The 25,044-nt window shown below is 31.4% G+C and overlaps 3 protein-coding genes across 11 annotated transcripts; 2 read left to right on the top strand and 1 right to left on the bottom strand.

Annotated features, from left to right (window-relative positions):
- Positions 1-218: 218 nt before the first annotated feature.
- Positions 219-9,094, bottom strand: Abl (tyrosine-protein kinase Abl). Of its 9 annotated transcripts, none has more exons than XM_069117979.1 (16): positions 8,697-9,094; positions 7,800-7,953; positions 7,524-7,633; positions 7,040-7,338; positions 6,814-6,955; positions 6,586-6,716; positions 6,230-6,492; positions 5,313-5,484; positions 4,959-5,214; positions 4,738-4,860; positions 4,430-4,565; positions 4,054-4,181; positions 3,420-3,631; positions 2,260-3,329; positions 1,613-2,119; positions 219-1,486 (listed from the first exon to the last, which is right to left on the bottom strand). In XM_069117979.1, the coding sequence occupies exons 1-16, from the start codon at positions 8,821-8,823 to the stop codon at positions 976-978; spliced, it is 4,341 nt and encodes a 1,446-aa protein (XP_068974080.1). In that variant the 5' UTR covers positions 8,824-9,094; the 3' UTR covers positions 219-975. The 9 variants fall into 9 exon arrangements, with proteins under 9 accessions (XP_068974080.1, XP_068974084.1, XP_068974083.1 ...); XM_069117983.1 differs by having other exon boundaries at positions 3,420-3,583; XM_069117982.1 differs by having other exon boundaries at positions 4,075-4,181.
- A 719-nt stretch (positions 9,095-9,813) lies between these two features.
- Rab2 (RAS oncogene family member Rab2) lies at positions 9,814-11,638 on the top strand. The gene is made up of 4 exons (XM_069118058.1): positions 9,814-9,980; positions 10,592-10,731; positions 10,831-11,187; positions 11,279-11,638. The coding sequence occupies exons 1-4, from the start codon at positions 9,935-9,937 to the stop codon at positions 11,378-11,380; spliced, it is 645 nt and encodes a 214-aa protein (XP_068974159.1). The 5' UTR covers positions 9,814-9,934; the 3' UTR covers positions 11,381-11,638.
- Positions 11,639-13,697: 2,059 nt separating this feature from the next.
- Hip1 (Huntingtin interacting protein 1) lies at positions 13,698-23,577 on the top strand. The gene is made up of 19 exons (XM_069117996.1): positions 13,698-14,230; positions 17,095-17,297; positions 17,882-17,945; positions 18,490-18,847; positions 19,180-19,241; positions 19,954-20,228; positions 20,365-20,558; positions 20,636-20,774; positions 20,846-20,933; positions 21,010-21,098; positions 21,176-21,379; positions 21,459-21,639; positions 21,714-22,001; positions 22,070-22,311; positions 22,389-22,541; positions 22,649-22,749; positions 22,810-23,039; positions 23,116-23,279; positions 23,365-23,577. Exons 2-18 carry the CDS (start codon positions 17,253-17,255, stop codon positions 23,274-23,276), a joined length of 2,874 nt encoding a protein of 957 aa, XP_068974097.1. The 5' UTR covers positions 13,698-14,230; positions 17,095-17,252; the 3' UTR covers positions 23,277-23,279; positions 23,365-23,577.
- The last annotated feature ends 1,467 nt before the right edge of the window (positions 23,578-25,044 follow it).

Raw genomic sequence — 25,044 nt, 5'->3', positions numbered from 1 at the left:
TTTACTCGACAACTATAATCACTACATTTATCGTATAGCGGACGAGTATGATTCACGTAGAGTTTTCACTTATACAGGATACATGTTGGATCGACGTAGAAGTAACCATAATTAATTTACAAAAAGAAGAACCAAGTGTTCAGTGTACAAAAAGTATCTTTTTCTGTATTCATAAGATTAATATGCGTTCTTTTGTCTCGATAAACTGCGATTACTCGTCCTTTTTCTATCAATTTAAAACTATTATTAAAAAAATTTAAGGAACCAGAGTATATTTGATCCTTATTTATATATTTATCATACTTCTAAATTCACTTTGCTCTTGAGAATACATATTTCTTTTCTTCTTTTTTTCTTTTTTTGCAAAACTCAATACATAAAAAATATAAGTGAATTACATTTATGTACTATGTGGTCTTTTTTCTCGATATCAAAAGAATAATACTTTTATTATAATAATATCTCAAAATCCGAAGGAAAATGGCTAATCGCAGTCTATATTAAGAAATGTATTGATGAAAAAATCGAGAGAGAAATATATATATATATTTTTTAATTTAGTATTTTAATTTTAGATTTTTCTTACTTTTCCATCAAATCAGTACTTGATTGAGGCCGAGATCGACTTGAGGCCTTACTCTAAAATATCCTTGGGTTTGCGTACTCTCTCCAGGAGCAAAATTATAAAAGTATTTCTAGGAAAATCATTGCAATAGAAACTTTATAAAATATCCATTGCAAAAGAAGTATTTTAAATGGATCTCAACTGAGATTAGATAAGAACCATAAAGTTGTTTGACGTTCAACACAGAAGTTAAAACATATAAATCTGATACAAGACTTCGGAAAGATTTCCGAAGGTGTCCAAAACATTTCATTATTGAGTAACAGACAGGGACATTGCAAATAGTATTGGATGAAAATGAGGACGAGAATAAGGGTGGAGATAGAGAGAATGATGTTAATTTCTCTAATTTATCTTTGTACGGTATTGACAACATCCTTTATCGTGTTTTGGAGGTCAGTGAGAAGTCTTGTATTCTCTGCAACATTTCGAGTACCAGCTGCACGAAGTTGTCGTGCCTGAAGCTCTAACCTTCCAAGAAGTTCGCGAAACTGAAATCGCGCATGCGGTGCGATACCACTGTCTGCGAGATTAGCGCACATTCCATGTAACAGCCCTACCTTGTCTGAAAGTTGAAGCCAGCTAGTCATTACTATCGTTGAGTTACTTTTCAAATTTAATACGCTGTTCTCAATTAATGTTGAAAGCTCCAGTACGATCTGTTTTGCGGTTTTTGAGTCTGTATTCTGTTTACTTAGATCGTCTTCTGCATGTTGAGATTTCGTACAGTTTGGTGTTGCATAAATTGAAGAACCAAAATGTTTAGTTGAAGAACACAATGGTTTTAGTGGTTTTGCAGGAACAACTGGTTTTTCTGGTTCAGGTGGTGGCCATAGTCTAGTATCACTTTTGCTACCAGAACTAAAAATATTGATCTATGTTTTATGACTATTTATATATAATATTGAATAAATTGAAGATTTAGAAAACTACCGTTTAGTAAGCAATATATAAGTATTATAAAAAATATAATAAACGTTTATGTACCTCTGACTACGGGTTGAGGCTCCGCTATGATCTTCAGGTGAATCTTCTGTCTGGTCAAGAGTTTCTTGTTTACCGCTACTTCCTCTGACACTGAGTTTTGGGCTGTGAGGTTGACTATCACAGGATTCTTTATTTTCCCAAAGCTTCTTTAAACTGCTGATGCTACCAGTGCTTCTGCGCTTATCATCTTGTTGTTCTTCTGATTCTGAAGATTGTTCAGTGATAGTACTTTTCTCCTCTAATGATTTTTCCCTTTCTGCATTCTCAACTTTTCGAAGTCTGGCCTTGAAATCGATTATTTGTCCATCAGATGTCTCCTCCTTCTGCGGATTATTTCGCTTATCTACTCTCTTCAACTTAAAACCGACACTTCCGCTAGAGAGTATCGACTCAGTTACTGGAGAAGATATGCATGAATCTTTATGAGTATTATGTATTTGAAGTTGTTGTTCTTGGATTGCTTCGTTGGTTTTTAAAGTTGATACAGCGTACTCATTTTGAGCGTGTCTAATATGATAAGAAAAATATAACATATATATACATGCTTTAAACAACAGTTAAGATGCAGGAAAGCAGAAACAAACATATAACACACTGATATATAAATACCTATTACACACAATGTATGTATATATATTGGGATTTACCTTTGTCCAGAATCCATATTAAAACTAGCACAGAGTTCCGAAAGTAACTGTGATGCTGGATCCAAAAGAGCAGATGGAGTACTGCTTATTACTCCAGGTTTTTTCGTAGTAGTACCATGTTTAGTTTCTGCACTTTGTTTAATTTCATTTATCAGCTTCAATTCCAACATCTCTTTCATTCCAGGCTTCCGTTCAAAACTATCAGGAGGTGAATTTGTGGAAACTGGTGGTGGAGGTGGTGGAGGAGGTGGTGGTGCTTCTTCTGGTGGTGCAGCAGGCTCGATTGTTTCTATCCTGGACTTAAAACCCGTTCTTTTATTATCGGTGGGTCTACACGAGTTATCTTGAGTTTCTCTGCGTCTCAAATTAACTCCAAACCTCGAACACGCTTCTTTTACAGAGGGTTCTGCGTTACTAACATCATTCCTGTCTTCTTGATGCTCATTTTCATCCTCCTTTGAACGCCAATCTGTACTCTTTGCTTTTCTTATGGATAAAGGAGAATTTCTTATTTGAGAAATTTCGCTGCAAGAAATAGGAGGTGGTAGTTCAGCTTGTTCTTGCCCAGAAAAAATTTCATCTGGTGGAGGAGGCAAATCTGCGGGTGGAGGAGGAAACTCCAAGTCAGCTAACGACGGTTGAACAGATCTCGATGGGCTCGCAGTACGAAAATTAGAGTTACTTGAAACCCGAAAAGTTCTTAAACCGACAGCATCAGACTGATTATTCTTTCTTACAGCTACTACTCGAGTACGGGGAGAATTTGGAGGTTGATAAGTATTAACAACACCGCTTGAAGAATTACTACGAGTCATTTGAGGCTGACTTCGTAAATTACTTTGACGAGGAGAAAGAGATCTGTGTTGCGAATTGTCGATAGATGCTTCATGTTGTTCCACTGTACCAGGTGTCATGGAAGAAGCTACTGTCGTCGATTCCTGATTCGATGGCATGCCACTCTGACGTAAAGACTCCAAATACGCGCCAATTCTAGCACCTTTTGGCAATGTACCGTAACGATTAATGGCTCTTTTTACGTTCTGTACTTCTAATGCACCAACTTGTACCAACTAAAAATTAAATAAAAAACTTTTATTTATGTGACAAGTTTCAAAATTGTTTGGAAGCTACTTTAATATTTCTTTGCACTAGAGAACTACCTTTTGTGGTAATGGCTCTTTCGATGGATAAGGTCTTGGCTTAATTTGTTTTTGTGAACAGGTCAAGCCAGGTATAGGTTCCGGAGACGTTGAAGGTTGAGTGATAAAGTTTGGTTCCGCTGTACCCTGAGAACCCTCTCCATCCTCCTCGATTTCACAGCCTCCTGTAGCAATCGTTCCTTGAGCCATCGTCGCGAGATCTCGCGCAATACCTGAGTTCCCATTTAACAACAAACCGTACCGGTACATATTCTCTTTCTGCTTAGAGTCCTTTCGCTGAGAGCGAACAAGTTCCGTAAGCTCACATAACGAAATACAAACAGTATGTTCGAAAATTAAAAGTAGTCTCCTTTGTACATATTAAATTTTCTTTATATCAGTACTTTTTATAAGTTATTTAATGAATTTATAAAGACAAATTAGTTATAACACAAAAAAGATGAAAATATCAAAATGAACTCGTTCTTTTTTAACCTTCAGTTTTACTATAAAAAGTTAATTTTTTATCTAATTCGAAAAAGAATATAAACGCAAAGAGAATTGAACATAAAAAGCTGGATACAGAGCTTACGGTAGGAAACTGAAGCAGTACGTGCACGTATCAGTACGCTCGATTAAAGTAGAATGAAAATACCTTCGAGAATCTTATCAATACCATTTAGATCCGTGGCATCGTCGAGAGTCATGGTGTTCGTTTCAGTGTTTTGAGAGTCTTGCTCTTGATAGGCAGAGTCGCGGAACGAACTGCACGACGACAGCAAGCTGTTACCCAATCGTTATGTTATCGTATCACCATATAATCAATATTTGTCGGTGTTCGAAATCTCGATTATGTGAAAGAAATTTAATAAAAGCAGATTTATGCGAATAATGTGGTAGATAAAGTATATTCCATATGTGTGTATATAATATTTTATTATTTACTTATTATTGTAACCAGATCTAAAAAAATTATAATAAACATATAATAATCGAGGTTTCGTTACACCGAAAACAAAAAAATTTCATACCTCGTTCTTTTTGGAGGGGCAGGAGCCTGTTTCCCCTTTTTGTTCGTAGAACGTCTCATTTGTACGATACTACTATTGTTCTTACTCGACATACCACCTGTGAATGTACTCAGTTTCGTTACTGAACTGGTAGTATCTACAATAAATAAATGGAAGTTCGTAAAATGCTGTAATATTAAAAAGTTAACTCATTTTAAATAAGATTAAATAAGGATTGACTTAATCCTAAACATATTAATGCATTATGTATAATCTGCAATAATAGCATTATCACAAAACAATATTTTATGAAGTCCATACATGTATACCTGAAGAAGATAATGGTTCAGAAACTAGAACAAGCCCATGGATGTTTCCAGTGCTACCAGTCTGAGATTTTTTGTATGAAAGTAAAGGAATTTCTCCTCCTCCTTGCAATTGCTTTTCAACTTCTGTAAGCACAATTTTTATACATGTTTATACGAACTATTTACATTTAAAAACATATCTCCATCTTTGATGTTTGCATGGAATTGATAGATTATTTTACCTTCTGTAATACTAGATTCTTGAAACATATTTTCAAGAGAGTGGTGAATTTCTTTGAAAGTGGGCCTATCAGCAGCGGACCACTGCCAACATTGCCGCATCAATTCATATACTTTCGGTGGACATCCAGGTGGACATTCCATTCTGTAGCCTTTTTCCAACATATGATAGACATCGGTCAAATCAACACCAGGGTAGGGAGACATTCCATAGGTTGCTATTTCCCAAAGTAAGATGCCAAATGCCCACACATCAGACTACAAATATATGATACAAATAAAGTACAAATGTAATATAAATAAAACAAATTTGAGTAAAAATTCCTAAAACTGTATTATAAGAAAACTTGTTTTACCTTCGTAGAAAATTTATTATATGCTAGTCCTTCTGGAGCAGTCCATTTTATAGGGAATTTCGCTCCAGCGTGAGCCGTGTACGTATCATCTCTCATCAACCGGGCCAAGCCGAAGTCTGCGACCTTCACCAGATGATTTTCACCCACTAGGCAGTTTCGAGCCGCTAGATCTCTGTTTCGAAAGTCGCGATGTTAACGCGAGCTCGTTTCTTAAGAGGAGAGGACGATGAAATTTAAAAAATTTCTCCTAACTAACTGAATGTACTTTTTTGTGCAGAATATGCATATCATAATCATCACTGTAATCTGCCATTACTTTTCTTCAGTGATCCTTGTGACGCTATAAATCGCTCCCTAAAAACAGCTACTTACAAGAAAAATACTTTAAGTGCAACGATTACTTTTCTGCATAATACATACCACCTTAAAGCTAATTCTTTACTGATCACGAAACTATACTATTTTAAGACATGTAGTTATAGTTTGCGAGATAGAAAAAATTAATTACTTCTCGATATGCACTATGTAAAAAAGTGAACATTACATTTTATGTACTTTACTTGTTAGGTCTTTTTAGTGCCTTCTTTTGCAAAAATTTAAGTAATCCCCAGTACAATTTTTTATTTGGTCAAAATTCTAAAATGAGTATGCAAATATTTTTATGTGCTAATCATAGTGACAGTGCATAAGATCAGGATAAAAATATAAAAATATGTTTTTTAAATAAATATAAATAAGATTAAATCATTTGTAAAAAGAAAGAACAATTAAAATACACACCAAAATTATTTGAGAATTAGTTTGTTCATAAAATAGAAAAATACTGATAAATATACTTTCGTTCCATTCTTTAGAAATATGTAATAACATGTATACCATATAGAAACATGTATTTATTCTAAAGTATGAAACAATACCTGTGAATGAAATTTCTGCTTTCCAAGTAACTCATTCCACTGGCGATCTGTGTAGCCATATGCATCAAAACGACGGCATTTATTTGATGTTTACTCTCATTCCGCAAATAGTCTAGCAAATTTCCTTTGCTCATGAACTCTGTAATGATGTAGAAAGGCGGTTCCCGAGTACATACACCTAATAACTGAACTAGATTTCTATGCTTCATTTCCTTCATTATTGCAGCTTCCTCCAGAAAGTCTTTTAGAGCCATTGTATCCTCCTATAAAATAAAGGTATATAAGAGTAAACCAAAAATAAGTAAAATAAAAAATGATATAAATAGTAATTATAACTAATATATTAAAAGACTAACCTTTAAGGTTTTTACAGCCACAGTCATATTATACCTCTTCCATACAGCTTCATAGACATCACCATATTGCCCCCCACCTAATTTATGCCTCATGACTATGTCTGTCCTATTAATTTCCCATTCATCAGGTTCTGAAATAAATAATTTCAATACATTTCATCTTTACAATGATTATATAATTTTACATGAGTATCACAGATATGATACATGTTATTTTTTTCCACATACCTGGGCTAAGTGGGAAAACAGTAGGTTTATTGTGCTTTGGTGCAGGATAAAGTAATTGTGTAATTAAACCATCAGCAAGCATTGAATGGTGGTGTACTAATTCTGCCAGAGTATTAAATTTGCTTTCAGTTGTAACAAACATCTGAAATATTAATATTTCATAATACCGTGTTTATATCTTATAGCATATCATTTAATTACTAGTAAGATATATGAAGCTTTATACCTTTCCCTCACTGTCTTCGTTAATCCTATAATGGTATACCCTACCCTCATATCGCAGAGAAATACTGCGTTGACCTGGACTGCTTTCTGATTCACGAACCAGAAAACTACCATTTATACCAGAGCTTAGGAGATACTCTGCAGCATTCCTGGATATCCTTCCATGATACCAGGAGTGTTTCTCCAAGGAATTTACTGGTGTAACATAATTTGAAGGAACCCATCCTACTTGACCAGTACTTGAATGAGCTTCACACCATTCTCCACTCTTATTATAACTTAGAATACGAACTTGTTCTCCTAAATTCAAATTTATAATGTACAACATAAATTTATATCTTTATATTTATACAAGGTGTCCCAGATATTTTCTCCAGATTTATAATAAGATATTTATGGACTTTTTATAATATATTTTAATCTTATTTTTACTTATAAAGTGCAAAAAAGTTTGGAACACCAAGTATGTTTTCAAAAATAATTACCTTTTTTAAGACTGAGCTGATTTTCTCCACCTGCTTGAAAATCATATAAAGCCACAAATAGTTGAGGATCATCCTCTTCTTGTGCCAATAGGTTTTCCTTACTTGTCCACCTGTGATATACATATTTTAATATTATTCAGATTCATATTAAATTAATTTGTATATATAAAATATACTTTATTTTTGAAAATTGAAGCATAAAATATTTATACTTATGTGTTGTATGATGAAAAACATTCAGAAAGTAATAAAATTATATAAATGTTATAAAGTAACCTGTTTGCAGCCTCCAAAAGTCCAGCAGAAGAAACCACAGTATGTTGTTGAATATTCACTTGTTGTGAAATTGACTGAATGCTGGACCCATTTGGTGGATCACCATCTGGTAATGCCGGAATGTGAGGTAGCGGTCTGCTTTGTAAAAGAGCTTCTGCACAACATCATAATACTGTTGTATGCATATGACTACAAATTAATGTAAGAAACTTAATTAATACAATTTAATATCAGTATTTTCATCTGCATTTTATCTTTTCGAAAAAGTTATGATGCATCTCTTTTCACTAATAAAATATACAAATGTTAATATCTTATTTAAAAAAAACATTATATCTACTGAAAATATTTATTTTCCTTCTTATTGAATACAATCATATATGACGCATTAAATTAACAATTATGATTAATTAGATATTAAATTGTTTAAGATAATTTACAAAATTAGAAATTATGCTGTTCAGAATAACGGAAACAAAACTTACAATGCAAATAGATTCTGTTATCATACATCTGTGTTAATGACTAAGAACTAATTTAGAATATTAAGTCATTTAACAATTGTTTTATCTTTATAATAAAATTATAATAAAACAATTAATAATAAATTTAATAAAAGAAATACATAAAAATATATATATATACATATGTGCATGTATTAATTATATAACTAAATTACAGCCTATTTTTGTACATGTCGTTATTTGCAACTTTATTTAATATTTTCCTGATCTTCTATATTCATAATCTGTTATAAAGCAAAGTGCATGAATGCAAGAGAGAAAACTAAGTAGAGAGGGGAAGAAAGCGTGAGGGAGAGAAGTGGAAAAAGGACGGAAGTAAGAAAGGAATAGAAGATAAAAAGCGAGAGAGTAGGAAAATAAGAGAAGGAATTACCGCTGTGCTCTGTAAATATATTAGAGCCGACAAGACGGGATTCCTTGAGGTTCCTAGGCTGTTTGCGCGTCTGTCGCGCAGCAGAGCCGACAGGAACAATTCTCTCCTTAGTTTGTTGAGCACCCATAGTTCCCGAATTGGCATGCCCTTAGATTAATCCCGGCCGCAAAACTGCCGGGGCCGTTCACTCGGCACATTCACTTTCGGCCTGACAGTCTAACTCCCGATCGCATCTCTCGTCGGCCTCTGCCGACGACGAGAACACCCGAGACTCACCAATCTCACCACCGAACGCGAACCTCCTATTCACATTTTTGACCACCATTCAAGATCGACATTCTCGCCATGTTTGACAGCTTCGACGTCGACGATAGCTCGATTCGCATCGTACTGTTTACTACTTTTACTTACCACCAGAGTCGTTTCTCTATTCTCATTGGACAATCAATTTCTCGGACAAAGATTTCATTGGCTAACAGCTTTGTTCACCGATAACATCATCCGAAGTCTAACAAAGTTCTTTGTTACTTATTTCTTATTCTATTTTCCCTCGCAAATATTTCTATTCGTTGGAACAAACAGTCAATATATAATAATATACTTAAAAATGTTTAATTATTTATCATTCTCGATATAAATTATTCTTTTATAAAATTACTATATTTAGATTCCAGATCTATTCTCGATTTGTTCGTGTACATTATTATTTTTCTTTCTATTAGTAAAAGAAATGTTATAAGACGGAATCATTTATAAAATTTGATTACATCTGTTAATAATATCAGAGATATTATGATGATGAGGAATTTCCTTTCTGATAATATGCGTAGTTAAGAGAATACGAAGAATGGTGGAGTATAATATACAAAAAATAGGCGTGATAGTGTGATATGAATTCATATGGAATATGAATTATATCAGATTAACGATTACATTGTACAATATTATAATCATATAATATATATTTTAATATATCTATGGTCAGCAAGGTATCAAGTGTCGTGATTTTGGAACACGGCCAACGCTTCTAAGATACGTCAATGACTGAAGCGACGGCAGCGCGATATCGGAAACCCGAGCTTATTACGAATAATACGAAAAATCCCGAGAATTGCCGAACTGATTCAGTGACGTCATGCTAAAGCAGAAGAGATAAGACAGCAAAAAAAGTGAAGTTCTGTTTTCTAATATATCCGCATTTCGTGTAGATATCTTTGTTTGCTACGTGATTTCGAAAAATGTCGTACGCATACCTTTTCAAGTACATCATTATTGGAGATACAGGTAATTATCTGATGCGTCTACTAAAGCAAATTTTGAATGATTTCTACATCTTACACTATGTCGACCGTGACAGGACTCATTGTTTTCGTTTCTTTCGACGATAATATTTTTGATTCGTAAACCTTACAACAGTTTTAGGAATTCTAATGCGCGTATTTCACAACGACATTTAATGTTACGAATTAAATATTTCTTTCAATGTAACATCTGTACATAGCTTCTTTTTTATAATAATTTCGTCAACTTAAAAGGTGTCCAATTCATTTATTTATGTTCAGAACAGATTTCATATGAAATTTTTTGTGCTATATATGTATATACGTAGTATTATTAGGAAATGATATTAGATGTTGTAATTATGAATCAGCTATAAATATTTTATAATATTGTAATTGGCTTGTTTACTTTCATATATATTGTTTATTATATAAATGTAATATATCTTTGAACTCTTTGCTTTGTAATGTGAATAAGATAAATAAATAAATATATTTTAATATTATAGGTTTTGGTTTTTACTTTTTTGGTTGGATTCATTGATTTTTAATTTTATGGAAATATCTCCAATCTGCATTAATTGTTTAATGTAAGGGCATTTTATTTTTAAACAGGGGTTGGGAAATCTTGTCTACTTCTTCAGTTTACGGATAAGAGATTCCAGCCTGTTCATGATTTAACAATAGGTGTTGAGTTTGGAGCCCGTATGATTACAATTGATGGAAAGCCAATCAAACTTCAAATTTGGGATACTGTAATTATTTAATTTTTTTTTGTGTTGAATTTCACAAATGCTTACAATAGTGAATTTTAAGGAATAATAATTGCTTATACAATTAAATTGAACTTATAGGCAGGTCAAGAAGCATTTCGTTCTATTACACGATCATATTATCGTGGAGCTGCAGGAGCTTTATTAGTATATGATATTACACGTAGAGAAACATTTAATCATTTGACCACTTGGTTAGAGGATGCAAGACAACATTCAAATTCTAATATGGTGATCATGTTAATTGGTAATAAGAGTGATCTGGATAATAGAAGAGAAGTGAGGAGAGAAGAAGGTGAAGCTTTTGCAAGAGAACATGGACTTGTTTTTATGGAAACCAGTGCAAAGACAGCAATCAATGTAGAGGATGCATTTATCAATACAGCAAAAGTAATTTATGAAAAAATTCAAGAAGGTGTATTTGACATAAATAATGAGGTAAAATCAGAGAGTTAGAATAACAAAAACTTTATTACAATATTGTATTTTTGACATTATCATTTAATAAACAAAATTTAAATGTATTTAGGCAAATGGTATCAAGATTGGACCACAACATTCACCGACAAGTCCTAGTGGATTAGCGGGTACTGGTGGTCAAGGAAACACGCAAGGTGGTGGGTGCTGCTAGGGGCTGGGGGTTGCCTGTCCACCGCTTAATCCTTCTCCAATTTAAATTGATCTTTTTACTCCTGCTCCACATTTTATTCTCAACCAATTACATTGTATATTTTTTTGCGTGCGTCGCATCATGAGGTAACAAGTGACTCTATTGGTGTATTTATTATTTAAAAATAATAACATATACATACGTATTAAATAGGAATATTATAAGGGAAAATGTTATATATTGCTTACATCATGAAACCTAATAAACTTTTAATTTACAGATTCTGGCTGATGTAAATTTATTAGTTTCAAATATGTTCATTACATGCTTTCTGTACTTAATTCCTTTGTAGCAGTATAGTAATATTAGTTCTTAAATTACATCCATAAAATATTAGATGCTTTTCATATACATATACAGATAATTTTATTTTTAATGTACTAGAAAGAAGTTAACGTTATTTTATTAATGCAGTGCTACATTAGATTTTTATTCATTTACATTTAAAATTACTTAATTTTAATTGTAATATACGAAAAAACTGAGAAAAAAATTAATTACTATTGGATATTGATAAAGCGGGAGAGGATAGGCACTTCTATTTAATGTTTTATATTTGTTCACATTGTATATTGTATGTATTGTGCACTGATCTTAGAATCTGATTTAATTTAATAATGAATCATAATTGATATACATATATAAATCAAAGTGATTTGTCAAAAATATGATTTACACTTGACTACCTAACGCGACACCATGTATATGTATGTATCAATGTATGAAATGACGAATATATAAAACATATAAATCAATTTTATTGTGAGGCCTATCTAACCAAAAATCATATTATTTTATTAATTATGATTGGTATTGTTATTTTTGGTATGTCTTGGAAATATAGTATTCTAATTACAACATATAAACTAAGACATTTTTATAATTTTTATATTTAAGTAAATATGTCCAATAAATTTAAATATTTACTAAAGATAAATTCTGTATTTATAACCATTAGTAGTAATACCAATCAAGAAAATAGAGAAATACTAATGCTACCTGTATTTTGTCCAATTAAATGTAAAAATAAACATAGTATACATGCACTTTTATTTTGATTATAAGTTTAATATACTTTAATATCTTAAATATTTAGAAAAATTTTAGGTAGAAACTGTTAATCCAGATAATATTCTATAAAGAAAAAAGAATTTATTTATTATAAATGGTTTTTGTACCTACTGCAATATGCAACATACTTTTTTCGAAATATTCTATGGTGTTTTAAAATATACTAAAAATAGATGTATGTAATCTAATGTCAAATGGATGTAATAATCGAAACTTATTACCACAATAAGTATTCAATTTTTACACCCGTTTAAAATATTGTACTGTTGTATCCTTAAAATTAAAATATGTATATCAGCTTGAAGAATCACAATTATTTATCAAATGATATTATTAAACATAGGAAATGCATGATATATTGTCTATTTATAATAAATTTAATTTACTTTTTTTATTGAAATATACGTGAGCATATCATATATATCTTATTTTATTCTGAATACATGTTCAACGATTTCATTTGTACTCTTTACAGCACTACATGTTTCAAATCGAATCTATTATAAATTATGATATTAATATTCATTGTAGCGATAGAAGACCTGGCAAATCATTTATGAAGATTCCTTACTTTATTAATGTATGTTAATTAAGTCCATTTCAATCGCGTTTTTTTTTGTTTTAATTAAATTACGACAATTAAGATTAGAATTATTTCAAAAGCAAAGTATGACCTCATTTAATAATTTAACATAATTTGTAAACTATTTTAGTCAGTTTTTACGTATTATATTAACTTAAAAAAATGATAAAATAAATATGCAATTATAATAAAAAGATATGAAAATCATATAAAAATTGAAGTGTATGAAAAGCAACAATAAATGGTTAATCAAATAATTAATGCATAGTGGTATTTTTAAAATTGTATTATATTCAATAACAAAAACGAAAGAAATAGATAATTGTATTAAACATTACATTTTTTATTGACTAGAGATTTTAATGTTATTCAAAATAAATTTTGGTGAATGTATTATGGCTATATGTATTTTGAAAGAACTTAAAACAGGGAAGATTATATATAAGCGTTATACCGGAAAGAGATAAATAATGCACAAATAACGAGGTGATAATGATACTAGCGAAAGAAGAAAGAGGATGAGATAATAAAAGCGGTAACATTGAACGATTCGTTGAAATGTGGACGAAAAACGTAAAAGTACATGTTACTTTAAAAGCGAGTTTACGCGCCAGCAGGTTTCACAAGTCAGCTACGCCATTGGAAGAGCGCTCGAAATAGCGGTTTGACACTGAATGCACGCTACATCTATTGCTATATTCCAAGCGATTCACTGTATTCCATCATACTCGCGAAGGAGAGCACGTATTTATTTCGTATTTAATACGAATTTCGATTTATATAATAATAACGCTATCTGGCTATTATTTAACTTTCTCATTGTTATCTTTAACATTTATCCATCGTATCTGATATCGTATCGGTGAATCCGTACTACTACGTATCGATGCATTTCTAATACGGTCTTCAATTAAAAGAAATCAGTTAGATAAATTGATTTGACGTTTGCCGCACTTTTCAAAGCCAGACGCGTTAATATTTTAAAAGAAGTGCTAGTGCGCATTAATGAAGTTCCCGTTTATGATAGCCGGATCTATGCTACGTAATCTTTTGAAACAATTCGTGTATTGAAGGTGTAATGAGTTTGACATATAATTGTGTTTTCTAACAAAGCGGAGATCTAGATTTAATGACATAGACTGTTGGATTAGTTTTAGGTACGTAATGCGAGTTTCAATTTTTAAATGCATGATATATTTGCGAAATAAGTATTTAAATGTATCGATGCCTTTTAAAATGAACGTAAGGTTATATTTTTGCTAAATCAGTAAAACTATACTAAAAGCGATATTTTCTTTTTAAAGTGTACAGATGTTTCAAACTATTAAAACTAGACGTATACGATGAAAATGCGGTCCTTGACCTCGTTCCAATTCGTATATCGTTTCAATGCCTTTTATAGGTTAGGAAATGTGTTTATTATGATATTGTACGTATTTGAAGGCTTAAGTCATTGACAGTACTATTTCTGTGTACAGTTCTCAAATTTCGAAAATTTGTATTCACGAGAAACATTTATATCCGCCATTTTTGACATTAATATTGATAACGTGATATTGTATACATCGTTCTAAGAAAAATCTGACATCAGCGAACAGGAAACCGCCTCTTTGATGTTCTTTCACGTATATACAGACACACATTCTATCATATGCACCGTTTCTTTTACCGGTGAACAAAATTGGAGTAATTTTTACATGAATATCATTTTATTTAGGTACACATACTTGAATTATGATGGTATTTATAAATATTTATGCCATCATACGACATGCATGTAAACAAATTTAAAAAGGATACATATTACAAAATTGTACGAATTATACATAAACACATTACAACATATATTATTGTATTACTTGATTTTTTAAGATAATATATTCATACTTTATACAGGAATTGTAAAAGTTACTAATTATTTTTATTTGTTTATATTAACATATATTATTATTATTTATACAAAATTTCGAAAGAAAATATGTGTACATACATATAATAATTGTGACACTTGACACTTACGTAGAAAATTAATAGAACAATAGGAATATGATGCTTCCATGGTCAAGGCCCTGTATTTAAATTGAATGAGTTCAGTTGCGACCATAATCTACATATCACTTTTTTAGCAGAGGATCAAAAAACATCAAGTTAATCAAAACATGTCATATTTTCCGAAAAAATAAATATATGCGGCCGAAGGAAATGTTCGCACCAATTATCGCATACCGATACAAATAGTTACAATACTGACACAAATTGGAATTCAATATTATTTACCTTGTCACTATATTTACAAACATCTTTATTTAGTACAAACTTCATAGTTATACACACAATAATTGATATTTTATCCCATTACACGAAGTAATCATTCATATTATCATTATCTTCTCGAAATACGAATGTTCCTTTTTGTATCAATGTATATTTTTAGACAATACCTTAGCAATTTCTTGTTTATGTTTATGTTAGCTACAATTTGTAATTGAATCGTAATTGCATGTCAGAATTGAGTATTGTCAATGTTGCGTTTATTTCAGTTGTTATCTTTGTTTTGCTGTTGCGATACACAGGGTCTTTGACTTATGCTATAATGAACTACATACATATATACATACATACATCTCGCTTGGTTCATCTAAATACACAAGTGCAACCAGTGCAGTACTTTCTGAATGAACGTAACCGTATAGCGGCACTTTTTCTGGCACAAGGCATCGTTAACCGTACCGCTGCGGTGACACCAGTCGGAGGGTTAATGAACATAAAAGACCCATCATTTAGACTTCCGAGATTGGACACTTCGAATACGTATTTTATGAATATTGAACGATTTTCGCAGCAAAAGTTAGAATAGTCAAGAATTCAAAGAAAATTCTATTGTAGCATATTTTGCAGTATTTTACAGTCCTGCTTCTTTTTTCAATAGTTCATATCATTAATATTTGTGAATTTCTATGCATTTATGGCAAACTTAGAGGAGCGAAAAATACATGGGATGCATATAATATGCAAAAATATATAAGATATCCAAACTCATTATAATATTCAGTAGACGAAACAAATTTTTGCCTTGGTTGTTTCACTTATGTTCATAAAAATATGAATTTATATAAGTGTCCATAGCCTCATTATTGTTTTAAGTTAGAAATAAAAGAAAATTTAATACAGTTTAAAAGTGAATCAAAACTCTTCATTCTTTGAATGCAAAACTCATATATGTAAATTATGGTATGTTACTTAATAAGAAAAATGTCACAATTCAAAAGTTGTTTTAATCCCTTTGACACTGGTAAACAATACATATAAACAATATTTTATTGAAAATTTAACTTAAAACTCAAAGTCTATTAACTAAACTCCAAAAGAAGAAGATTTTGTTATTGTCAAATGGTAATTAATAATTTTCCACTTCATATAGTCTATTTTAAACGAATTTCCTGAAAAATTTACGTTTCTTAATTGTGTCATTCTTCTAATGTCTGTTACAGCGTTTTATCAGAATCGAAGTTAGCTTCAATCATGTATCTGATAATGATAACGTACTGATATAATATGTTTCAGTTTTAACTTTAACTGACGACACAAATTACGAGGGCTTTGAACCTTTCATTGCTGACATTTCTAAAGTAATGGACAATAGTGAATCTTTAGTGACATATAAATTTCATTTATCTCCTTTTTAAAAAGTGTTTAAAATGTAAATATATTTATAAAATTATAAGACTATATTTAACCGTGATAATCATTGTGCAATAGTTTAACTCTGCTGCAATTCTCGACTTTTTGAAGTTTCAATCTTTCGCTTTAGTTTGAACCGAAAGAAGGACATTTAACGTTCTATGAATCAAAAATCACGCGTATCAATAATAATTGTCACATATTTTCCTTAAATTTAAGAATTCTTTTAACGGCAGAGAGATAATTAGAATAATAAAAAAAATAAGAATTTTGTAAAGTTAATCTTGTGATACATCATTACTCTTCGTAAAAAGTATCGAAATTTCTACATTTTTTTCAGGCGATGTGGAGCAACGTAACGTTGTCGAACGTGCTTGTTTAACGCATTTCGACACGACTGGCGAATTGGTGAAACGATGACTTTTCATACGGACTGACCATTAGGATTCCTGTTTACACGTGCTTTAATTTCTATCGCAGCTGTTGTACGCTATTATCATGACGGGTGTCGTTCCGCTCACCGATAAACAACTCCACCAGCTGGTAAATGAATCTCATAGAAAGATCCTGTTTCGTCTTTTTAAATGCTATGAATGTCTTTAACATTGGAACTATTTTAGACTTTTTGCTTTTACAATTATTATAAGGATTAATGTTGACTTTTATCGAAATGAAAACATGATTATATATGAAGATCACAGAGGAAAAATATGTTAAGTCACATTTCCTTTTTAATTTTTAAAAACTTAATTTTGAACTCTAATACTTTATCAAACAATCACATATTACCAAAATTGTCTTTGTATTAAATATAGCTACAGGGTTTTCTTGAAAGATATTTACGTAAAAAGTATCGATTATCTGATTAAATATATATGTATATATTTTAGACATTAGACATTGACTTTATTTGTCATTTATTGCTGTATAAGCGTATATCTTTAAACTGAATAAGTTGTTCCCCCTTTTCCCCTGTAACCTTCATATATAAATATTTATTCTGATCATATCACTTTAATTATAACTATTTATGTATAACTAATTATGATTACTATGATTTTAATGTTTAACGAAACTCAAGACGGTATGTCATAAACAAATTGTAATAAATGATTTCTAACTTTTAGAGTATCTCTATAGGGAAAGCTGTAAACCCTACAGAAACACCCGTAAAAGAGAAACATGTGCGAAGTATCCTTTTTAACAAAAGATTCTTCAAAAATGAGAAGACCATTGACCATCTGCGCCTATAAATGTTTTCCGAATTATTTTATACCAACTTCGAACTTTGAATTTAAAAATACTTTATGTATTAAAGATTCATGTAAATTTTTAGTGCATTATATTTACATAAAAATCAACTGTCAAATATGAAGATGACAATAAGAATTCAATCGATCAGTTAGTATCTTAATTTTTTCAATGAAGCTCTCGTGCAACTTTCTGTTCCAGTTCCAAATGAAGCTTTAATTCTAGCAAAAAATTAAATAATTTTCGCGAGTCTATAGTAGAATTTAAAGGATGAATTTACTGTTTGAGTAATTATCTCAAAAGATATAAATGTACATTAACAAATTGATAGATGATACAAATTAATGTTTCTTAATTGTAGCAAATAGGTAATCCTATATCTTTCTTCGTAAAATCGCATTTTTAATACGTTAAGCAACGAGCAAAAGATTAACAGCGTGTATTAGGTATTGCAATACGTTATATGTTCCTTACAGAGATATAGGTGCGATTATAGGTACACATCAAGAGAAGGGTGGAGCGATATTTTGGACGTATATGTTACGGCAGCCACTGCAAGAGAATCAGATCGTCGCCTGGAAATTTTGTCATGTGTTGCACAAGATACTACGAGAGGGTCATGAGAAAGTGATTCCAGATTCCCAACGGTATCGCAAAAGATTGGAAGACCTCGGGAAATTATGGCAACACTTGCGGGAAGGATATGGCCCATTAATTCAATTGTACATAAGATTGCTGATTACCAAGTTAGATTTTCACAAACGAAACCCACGCATACCCGGAAATCTTCAAGTAACACCGGAGGAACTTGAATCTATAGGGGAGAACGATATTAATGTCTAGTAAGCTTTTAACTTAATCAGTTCACAATAGAACTCCAGTTATTTGAATTCCATTTGTTAAAACAGAAGTTAGCAAGGTGAAAATTTGACAAGTATCATTTTTGTTAATCTCTCAATTATCTAATCGTATAGTTCGTATAATTATTTGATCCTACGTATTATATGACCGAGAAACAGTAATAAATAACAAAGGAAATTGGTGAACTCCTATTAATATTATCTGTTTATCCTCCAATGAGTTCAGATAATTGGAATTTTACTGTATTTGTATTTTTAGCCTTTTATCCACGTTTTATGATCTTTTATAATCTCTTCTAATCTTTTCTGCTTAGTTTCCAAATGTCGGTCGAAATGTTCGATTACATGGATGACATTTTGAATTTACAACGTGCAGGTAGGTACAAATTAGATTCTCGTCTATCACGATGCTTTTTGTATTGTTCGAGTTTCTGGCTTCCTTTCGATCGATGAGAAACAGATCATCTTTCTCATACTTTCTGCTAACAAACGCTTTGCACGAGTACCTCAACCTCCGATGCATTCTCTTCCTTCTTAGATGAATCATTTTGGCCGATTATACTAGAGTAGTTTTGGCGTGAAAGTGTCGATTGTGCTTGTAAAATGAAAGCAACGCGGTATCAACTTAGGTTTCGCTACGTTGACGTAATTAATCTACTGGAATCTCGATTATCCAGATCGAACTGAACCAAGGCAGACCGGTTAAATCGAGATCTGCATGCTGAATAAATGAACGGAGGCTTCATTGACGGATGAACAGAACAATTTACATAACGGTAATATCTTTTTATTTCGTGAATTACCGACGAAAAATCTAGCTACCAAAGGAGATTCGTATTTCCGAATAGATCCAACGTCGAATATACAAATTGTAAAAACAGAACCCGATACTTTGTGGTGTTTGAACGAGCAAATAGGTACAATTAAGCCGATCGTACCAGATACATTTATCCTATCGTCTCGTGTATTATGGAAGCTGAGTGTATCGCTTTTGTAACTTCTCGATCAAAATCTGCCTCAAAATTTCGTTATGTCGATAATATTACAGATTTGTGTTGATATTAATTTATATAAATGAAACGTTTCAGTTACCACTTCTTTGAAGAACACACCCTCCAACTCGATGACTGTAAGTGGACAGTGTCGGCTGGCTCCACTAATCCCCTGCGTTTTAGACGCATCGCAGCTTTACGATTATTGTGTAAAAATATTATTTAAACTTCATGGTGCTCTGCCTGCGGATACTTTAGCCGGCCATCGCGATAGATTTTCTAAACAATTTCAAGAATTAAAGAAATTTTACAATACTGTTAAACAAAGACAGTATTTTAAGCATCTTATAACGATACCTGCGTTACCTGAGGTAATCTTGAACTATTATCTTGTAATATTATTTTTAATGTAATTTTTATATAATAATATCTACATATAATATTTTTAATATTTATAATATTATTTGTAATATAAATTACATTTGTAATGCGGTATATTTGTTCTAGAATCCACCAAACTTTTTAATACAATCTGAGTTTCGAGCTTATGTTACACCGATAGTAGTATTACCACCAGAAGAATCTTTGGACTCTGACACCGTAGTTGATCTCATTGATACTTCCGATACAAGTTCGTTACCAGGTGATCAACTAGATTCCACGCGAAATGGTTCGATTTCACCCGATGCAATAGCAGAAAGGTAAATTTAAAAGTTAGTTGCATTTGAAATCTATATGAAATTTGAAAGTTACACGAGGCAATCGTTTGTTGTTTTAGAGAAAGTCTCATCGATCATTTGCAACAGGAAATTAATCGACAAAGACAAGAATTACATCGTGTATTGACTGATCATCAGCGTATCGTTGGGGATCTTCAAATTCGTGTTACTCAGTTGGAATCTGATTTGCTCCTTAAAGTATGGCTATCTTGATTATTTGTCAGCATACTTATTGTAAACATGATATTTTAATACGCATATTTCTTTAGGGTAATGAAATTGAACAGGAAAAGCAAGTTAATCAAGACTTTGTCAAGCAGAAAGCAGATATGATGGTGAAAGTTCATGAAAGCGAAGGTTAGAACTGTTTTCACTTGCATTATATAAAATATTGTGAAAAACATTCATAATATAATCTTTGTTCTCTTTCTAGAAAAGTACAAAATCTTACAAGAGAAATTTCAAAAATTGAAAGATGCATATTCAAAGTTCAGAGACGAACATATCAATTTAATTAGGAAGGTAGGATTCTTTTAAATATTAAAAAAAAGGGATAAAAAATATTAGATGTTGAATTTGGGTATGTTTCTATGCAATAGAAAGCTGAAGTGGATAAACAGTTAGGAATGTTAAAAATGTCGCAACAGCAAGCTGAACGACGAACGTTTGAAGCAGAACGTCGTCTTGAAGAATTAATACAAGGCCAAGCAATAACAGAGCAAGAAGCACGAAAAGCTGTTGAAGCTCAGCATGATTTGGATGATGTAAAACAACAACTGAATGACGCGAAAACTGAAAACTTGGTTAATATTTCTCTTTCTTTTCTTCAGTTTACGTTTACGTTTGTTTTTATTTCGTTCCGGTAAAGATGTAATATTTTAGGCTTTGATTGCCAAAAATGATTTTATAACTTCTGAAAAAACGGCTTTAGAAGGGGATCTACATGATCTATTAGCACAGAAAGAAGAATTAGACCTAAAGATCGAAAAGTTGGAAGTTGAAGCTGAACGATGCCGTAATGAAATGAATACGTATACACATACTATGTTGCATGAATTATTGCGTAAGTGTTTCATTCATTTGAGAGTGAGAAATTATTTGCGTTCATCTATTTGGAATTATGAACTTTTATTTCAGTAAATTGTATTTCTGAAGCGGAAGACATTATGCAATACTCATTAAGTGCTATTGATAATCCAGCAATGTCGGATTTAACTTGCACTTCTCAATATCTTGAAAAATTAGAAGATCCTATTCTAAAATCGTTAGATACTTTAGATGCAGCGTATACCGGTTACGTATGTGATACAACGAATGGAAAAGTACTCATTAAAAGTGCAATACATGTTGCATATATTTTGGGGCTTTATATTATTCACGCCAAATCTACGTCCAATACTACATCTAATATTGCATTGGGCGACAGTAAGTTATAAATTGAAAAGATTAATAGGAGATTAAAAACCATATACTGATTTTTTATTCTATCATAGAATTGACTGACGAGTGTAAACAGTTAGGATTACAATCGTTAACTATGTTTAATCACATAAGAGAAAAATCACCCGTGACTGTGGGTCAAATCAACGAAGTAAAACAGCAATTTAAGAAAGTGTGTGATCTTGCTGCTACATTGTCTAATGGACAAGGCACTGTTGAAGTTATTGGGAATTTAGTAGAAATGGAATTATTAAGTATGGATAAAGCAATAGAAGAAGCTGCAAATAGAATACAAGTAATTATTTTTTACATTCTATTATGTCATAATTAATGTACTATTTCTAAATGAAATATTTTATAATGTTAAATCAGGATATGATAGAGAAATCTCGTGCAGCAGATTCGGGATTAAAATTAGAAGTGAATGGAAAAATTCTAGACTCTTGTACAGAGTTAATGAAATGTATAAGAATGCTAGTTAAAAAATCACGACTATTGCAAGCAGAAATTGTGGAACAAGGGAAGGTAAATGTATATAATATTTAATATGATATGGCACAATATGTATATCGATGAGGATGGGATTCCAACTCTTGTCATACATATGTGTAAACATCTATTTTGAATTTTAGGGCACTGCCTCTGCAACAGAATTTTATAAACGTAATCATCAATGGTCCGAAGGACTTATATCTGCAGCTAAAGCAGTAGCAATGGGTGCCAATCTCCTGCTGTAAGTACAAACAGTTTATTGCAATGTTTGCTTGTTTACAAAATTTTTTAATGTTTATAGAGAAGCTGCAGATAAGGTTGTTGCTGGCAATGGTAAATTTGAACAACTAGTGGTTGCATCCCAGGGAATAGCTGCGTCTACAGCGCAATTGGTAGTTGCAAGTAGAGTAAAAGCCAATAGAAATAGCTCTAACCTAGCTGCACTTTCTGAAGCATCAAGGGATGTAACACAAGCAACAGGAAGTGTTGTTGCAACTGCTAAAAATTGTAGTCAACTTGTTGAAGAAAATGGTAATGTCGCTTTTTGGGATTTGTTTTAATATTTTCCACTTGTAATAAGAAATTAATAATTATTAATATTTTACAGATGACTTAGACATTTCTGGACTAACTTTACATCAAGCCAAACGATTAGAAATGGAAGCACAAGTACATGTACTGGAATTAGAGCAAGCTCTGGAGACTGAAAGATTACGCTTAGCTGCTTTACGTCGCTACCATTATCAACTTGAAGGCGAGAAAGAATAATCAGTATGTATAATTACAGTAAATGATTAATACTGTTATAAATCATAATGTTACCTCCAAGTAATATATTTTCAACGATTGATTTCAGATTTTTGCTAACGTCTATATGAGATTCATGTTGATAACAGAATTTCTCATAGGCACTAAACAGTATTGAACAAAATGTTTATAAGTGGAAAGTAAACAATTAAATTCCATTATAAAATAATATATTGCAAAAAGGAAATCTATTTGGATTGTCCGAATTATTGTAATATTTGCATGTTTAATGTTTAATAAATACAATTTTATTTCTTTTTAATGATAATTGAAAATATTTGAACAGAAATCAAACTATCATATTCCTTTTATTTCATGTATATGTATATTCTTTTATTTCCCGATAACGCTTCTTATTTCGTACCATCAGCTCAAAATAATCATAGATGTAATTTCCATACTTCTCCAAATTTTTATATAAATTTTGCTCCTTCTCGGTGTCTCTATACTTTTACGAGAACAACCATTTATGTATTTCGATAAATCAATTTAATTTTTAATTATTATTTAACATAAAATTGGAAAAATTGATGAATCAGATAAAAGTTATCGTTATAAAGAAATTTTATCATATCGGCAGTCACCGTGGATTTCCGCGACCTATCGGAGATGTGGTTGCTGTTTATATAAGAGTCATGAAATCGTAATTCGCGTTCATTCAACGTTCTGTCTTCGTACGAAGCGGATCCTAAACATAGCCGGCGTATTTTAAACTGTAAATGGTATAGATAGATGAATGTTTACAATATTTACATTTTTAAATTTAACGAAATAAAATAGAATTTCTAACGATTTATACGTATAATTTTAATTGTTAATAAATATCGAATATTATTACAATGAGATTTATAATTAACAGCAACAGATAAGACTTGTATACTAGAAGGCGGCTGAAATTAGTGTACAGTGGTATCTCTTGTGTAATCACTATAGAGATATAAAGATAGAGTGCGTGATCGAGCTGGGAAAGTGAAATAAAAATAGAAAGAGAACGCTGTATAGAAGCCCTTTGTATCCTTGTCTAATACCTATGTATAATATGCACATTCATGCACTAAATATAGAAGTGTAATATCGATTAACGAACGATATCAGTGTGCATGTCTGATTAGACGAAGACACAAGGAACTTCTATGGAGCATTCTTTTTCTATTGCCATATCATATCCATTTACACGGTAACATATAGTTCGCGTACTCTATCTTTTATATGTATTTTTATGATAATCACCTATTCGTGGCAAAAATTGATAGTTGATGTCTTTTATTCAAAATTATTCTTTAGAAAACAGTATCGACCTAAGGTTGCGTACTCTATTTATGCAATCTGCAATTCTTCTGCAAAAAAAATCTTGCGTACATGTGTTATACATTGTAATGCATGTACCAAATAATTCAAAATTTTGTCAATATTATTTGACGTTTCGAAAAGATATTCTTTTATATATAATAACTTAAACCATTACGTAATATAAAAATACACTGGTTGGCCCATATTATATCTCATCTATGATTAAATATTTAAAAATTTCCAATTCAATCATCTCTATCAATAATTACCTTATTAGAAAGGATATCATAATGTTTAATAAAGTGATACTTGAACTAAAAGAACCAGGAGGCACGTCAAATCGGATGTATTTAATAAAATATATCCAATACAACTAACAATATATGTACTCTGAAAAATAAAAATCATGGTTCATGAATCCATTGATCCGAAGCTTGTC

The sequence above is a fragment of the Bombus flavifrons genome, chromosome 8 (assembly GCF_040668555.2).
Source record: "Bombus flavifrons isolate JBK064 chromosome 8, iyBomFlav1_principal, whole genome shotgun sequence".
NCBI lineage: Eukaryota > Metazoa > Arthropoda > Insecta > Hymenoptera > Apidae > Bombus > Bombus flavifrons.
This window is presented reverse-complemented; position numbering and strand designations above follow the sequence as displayed.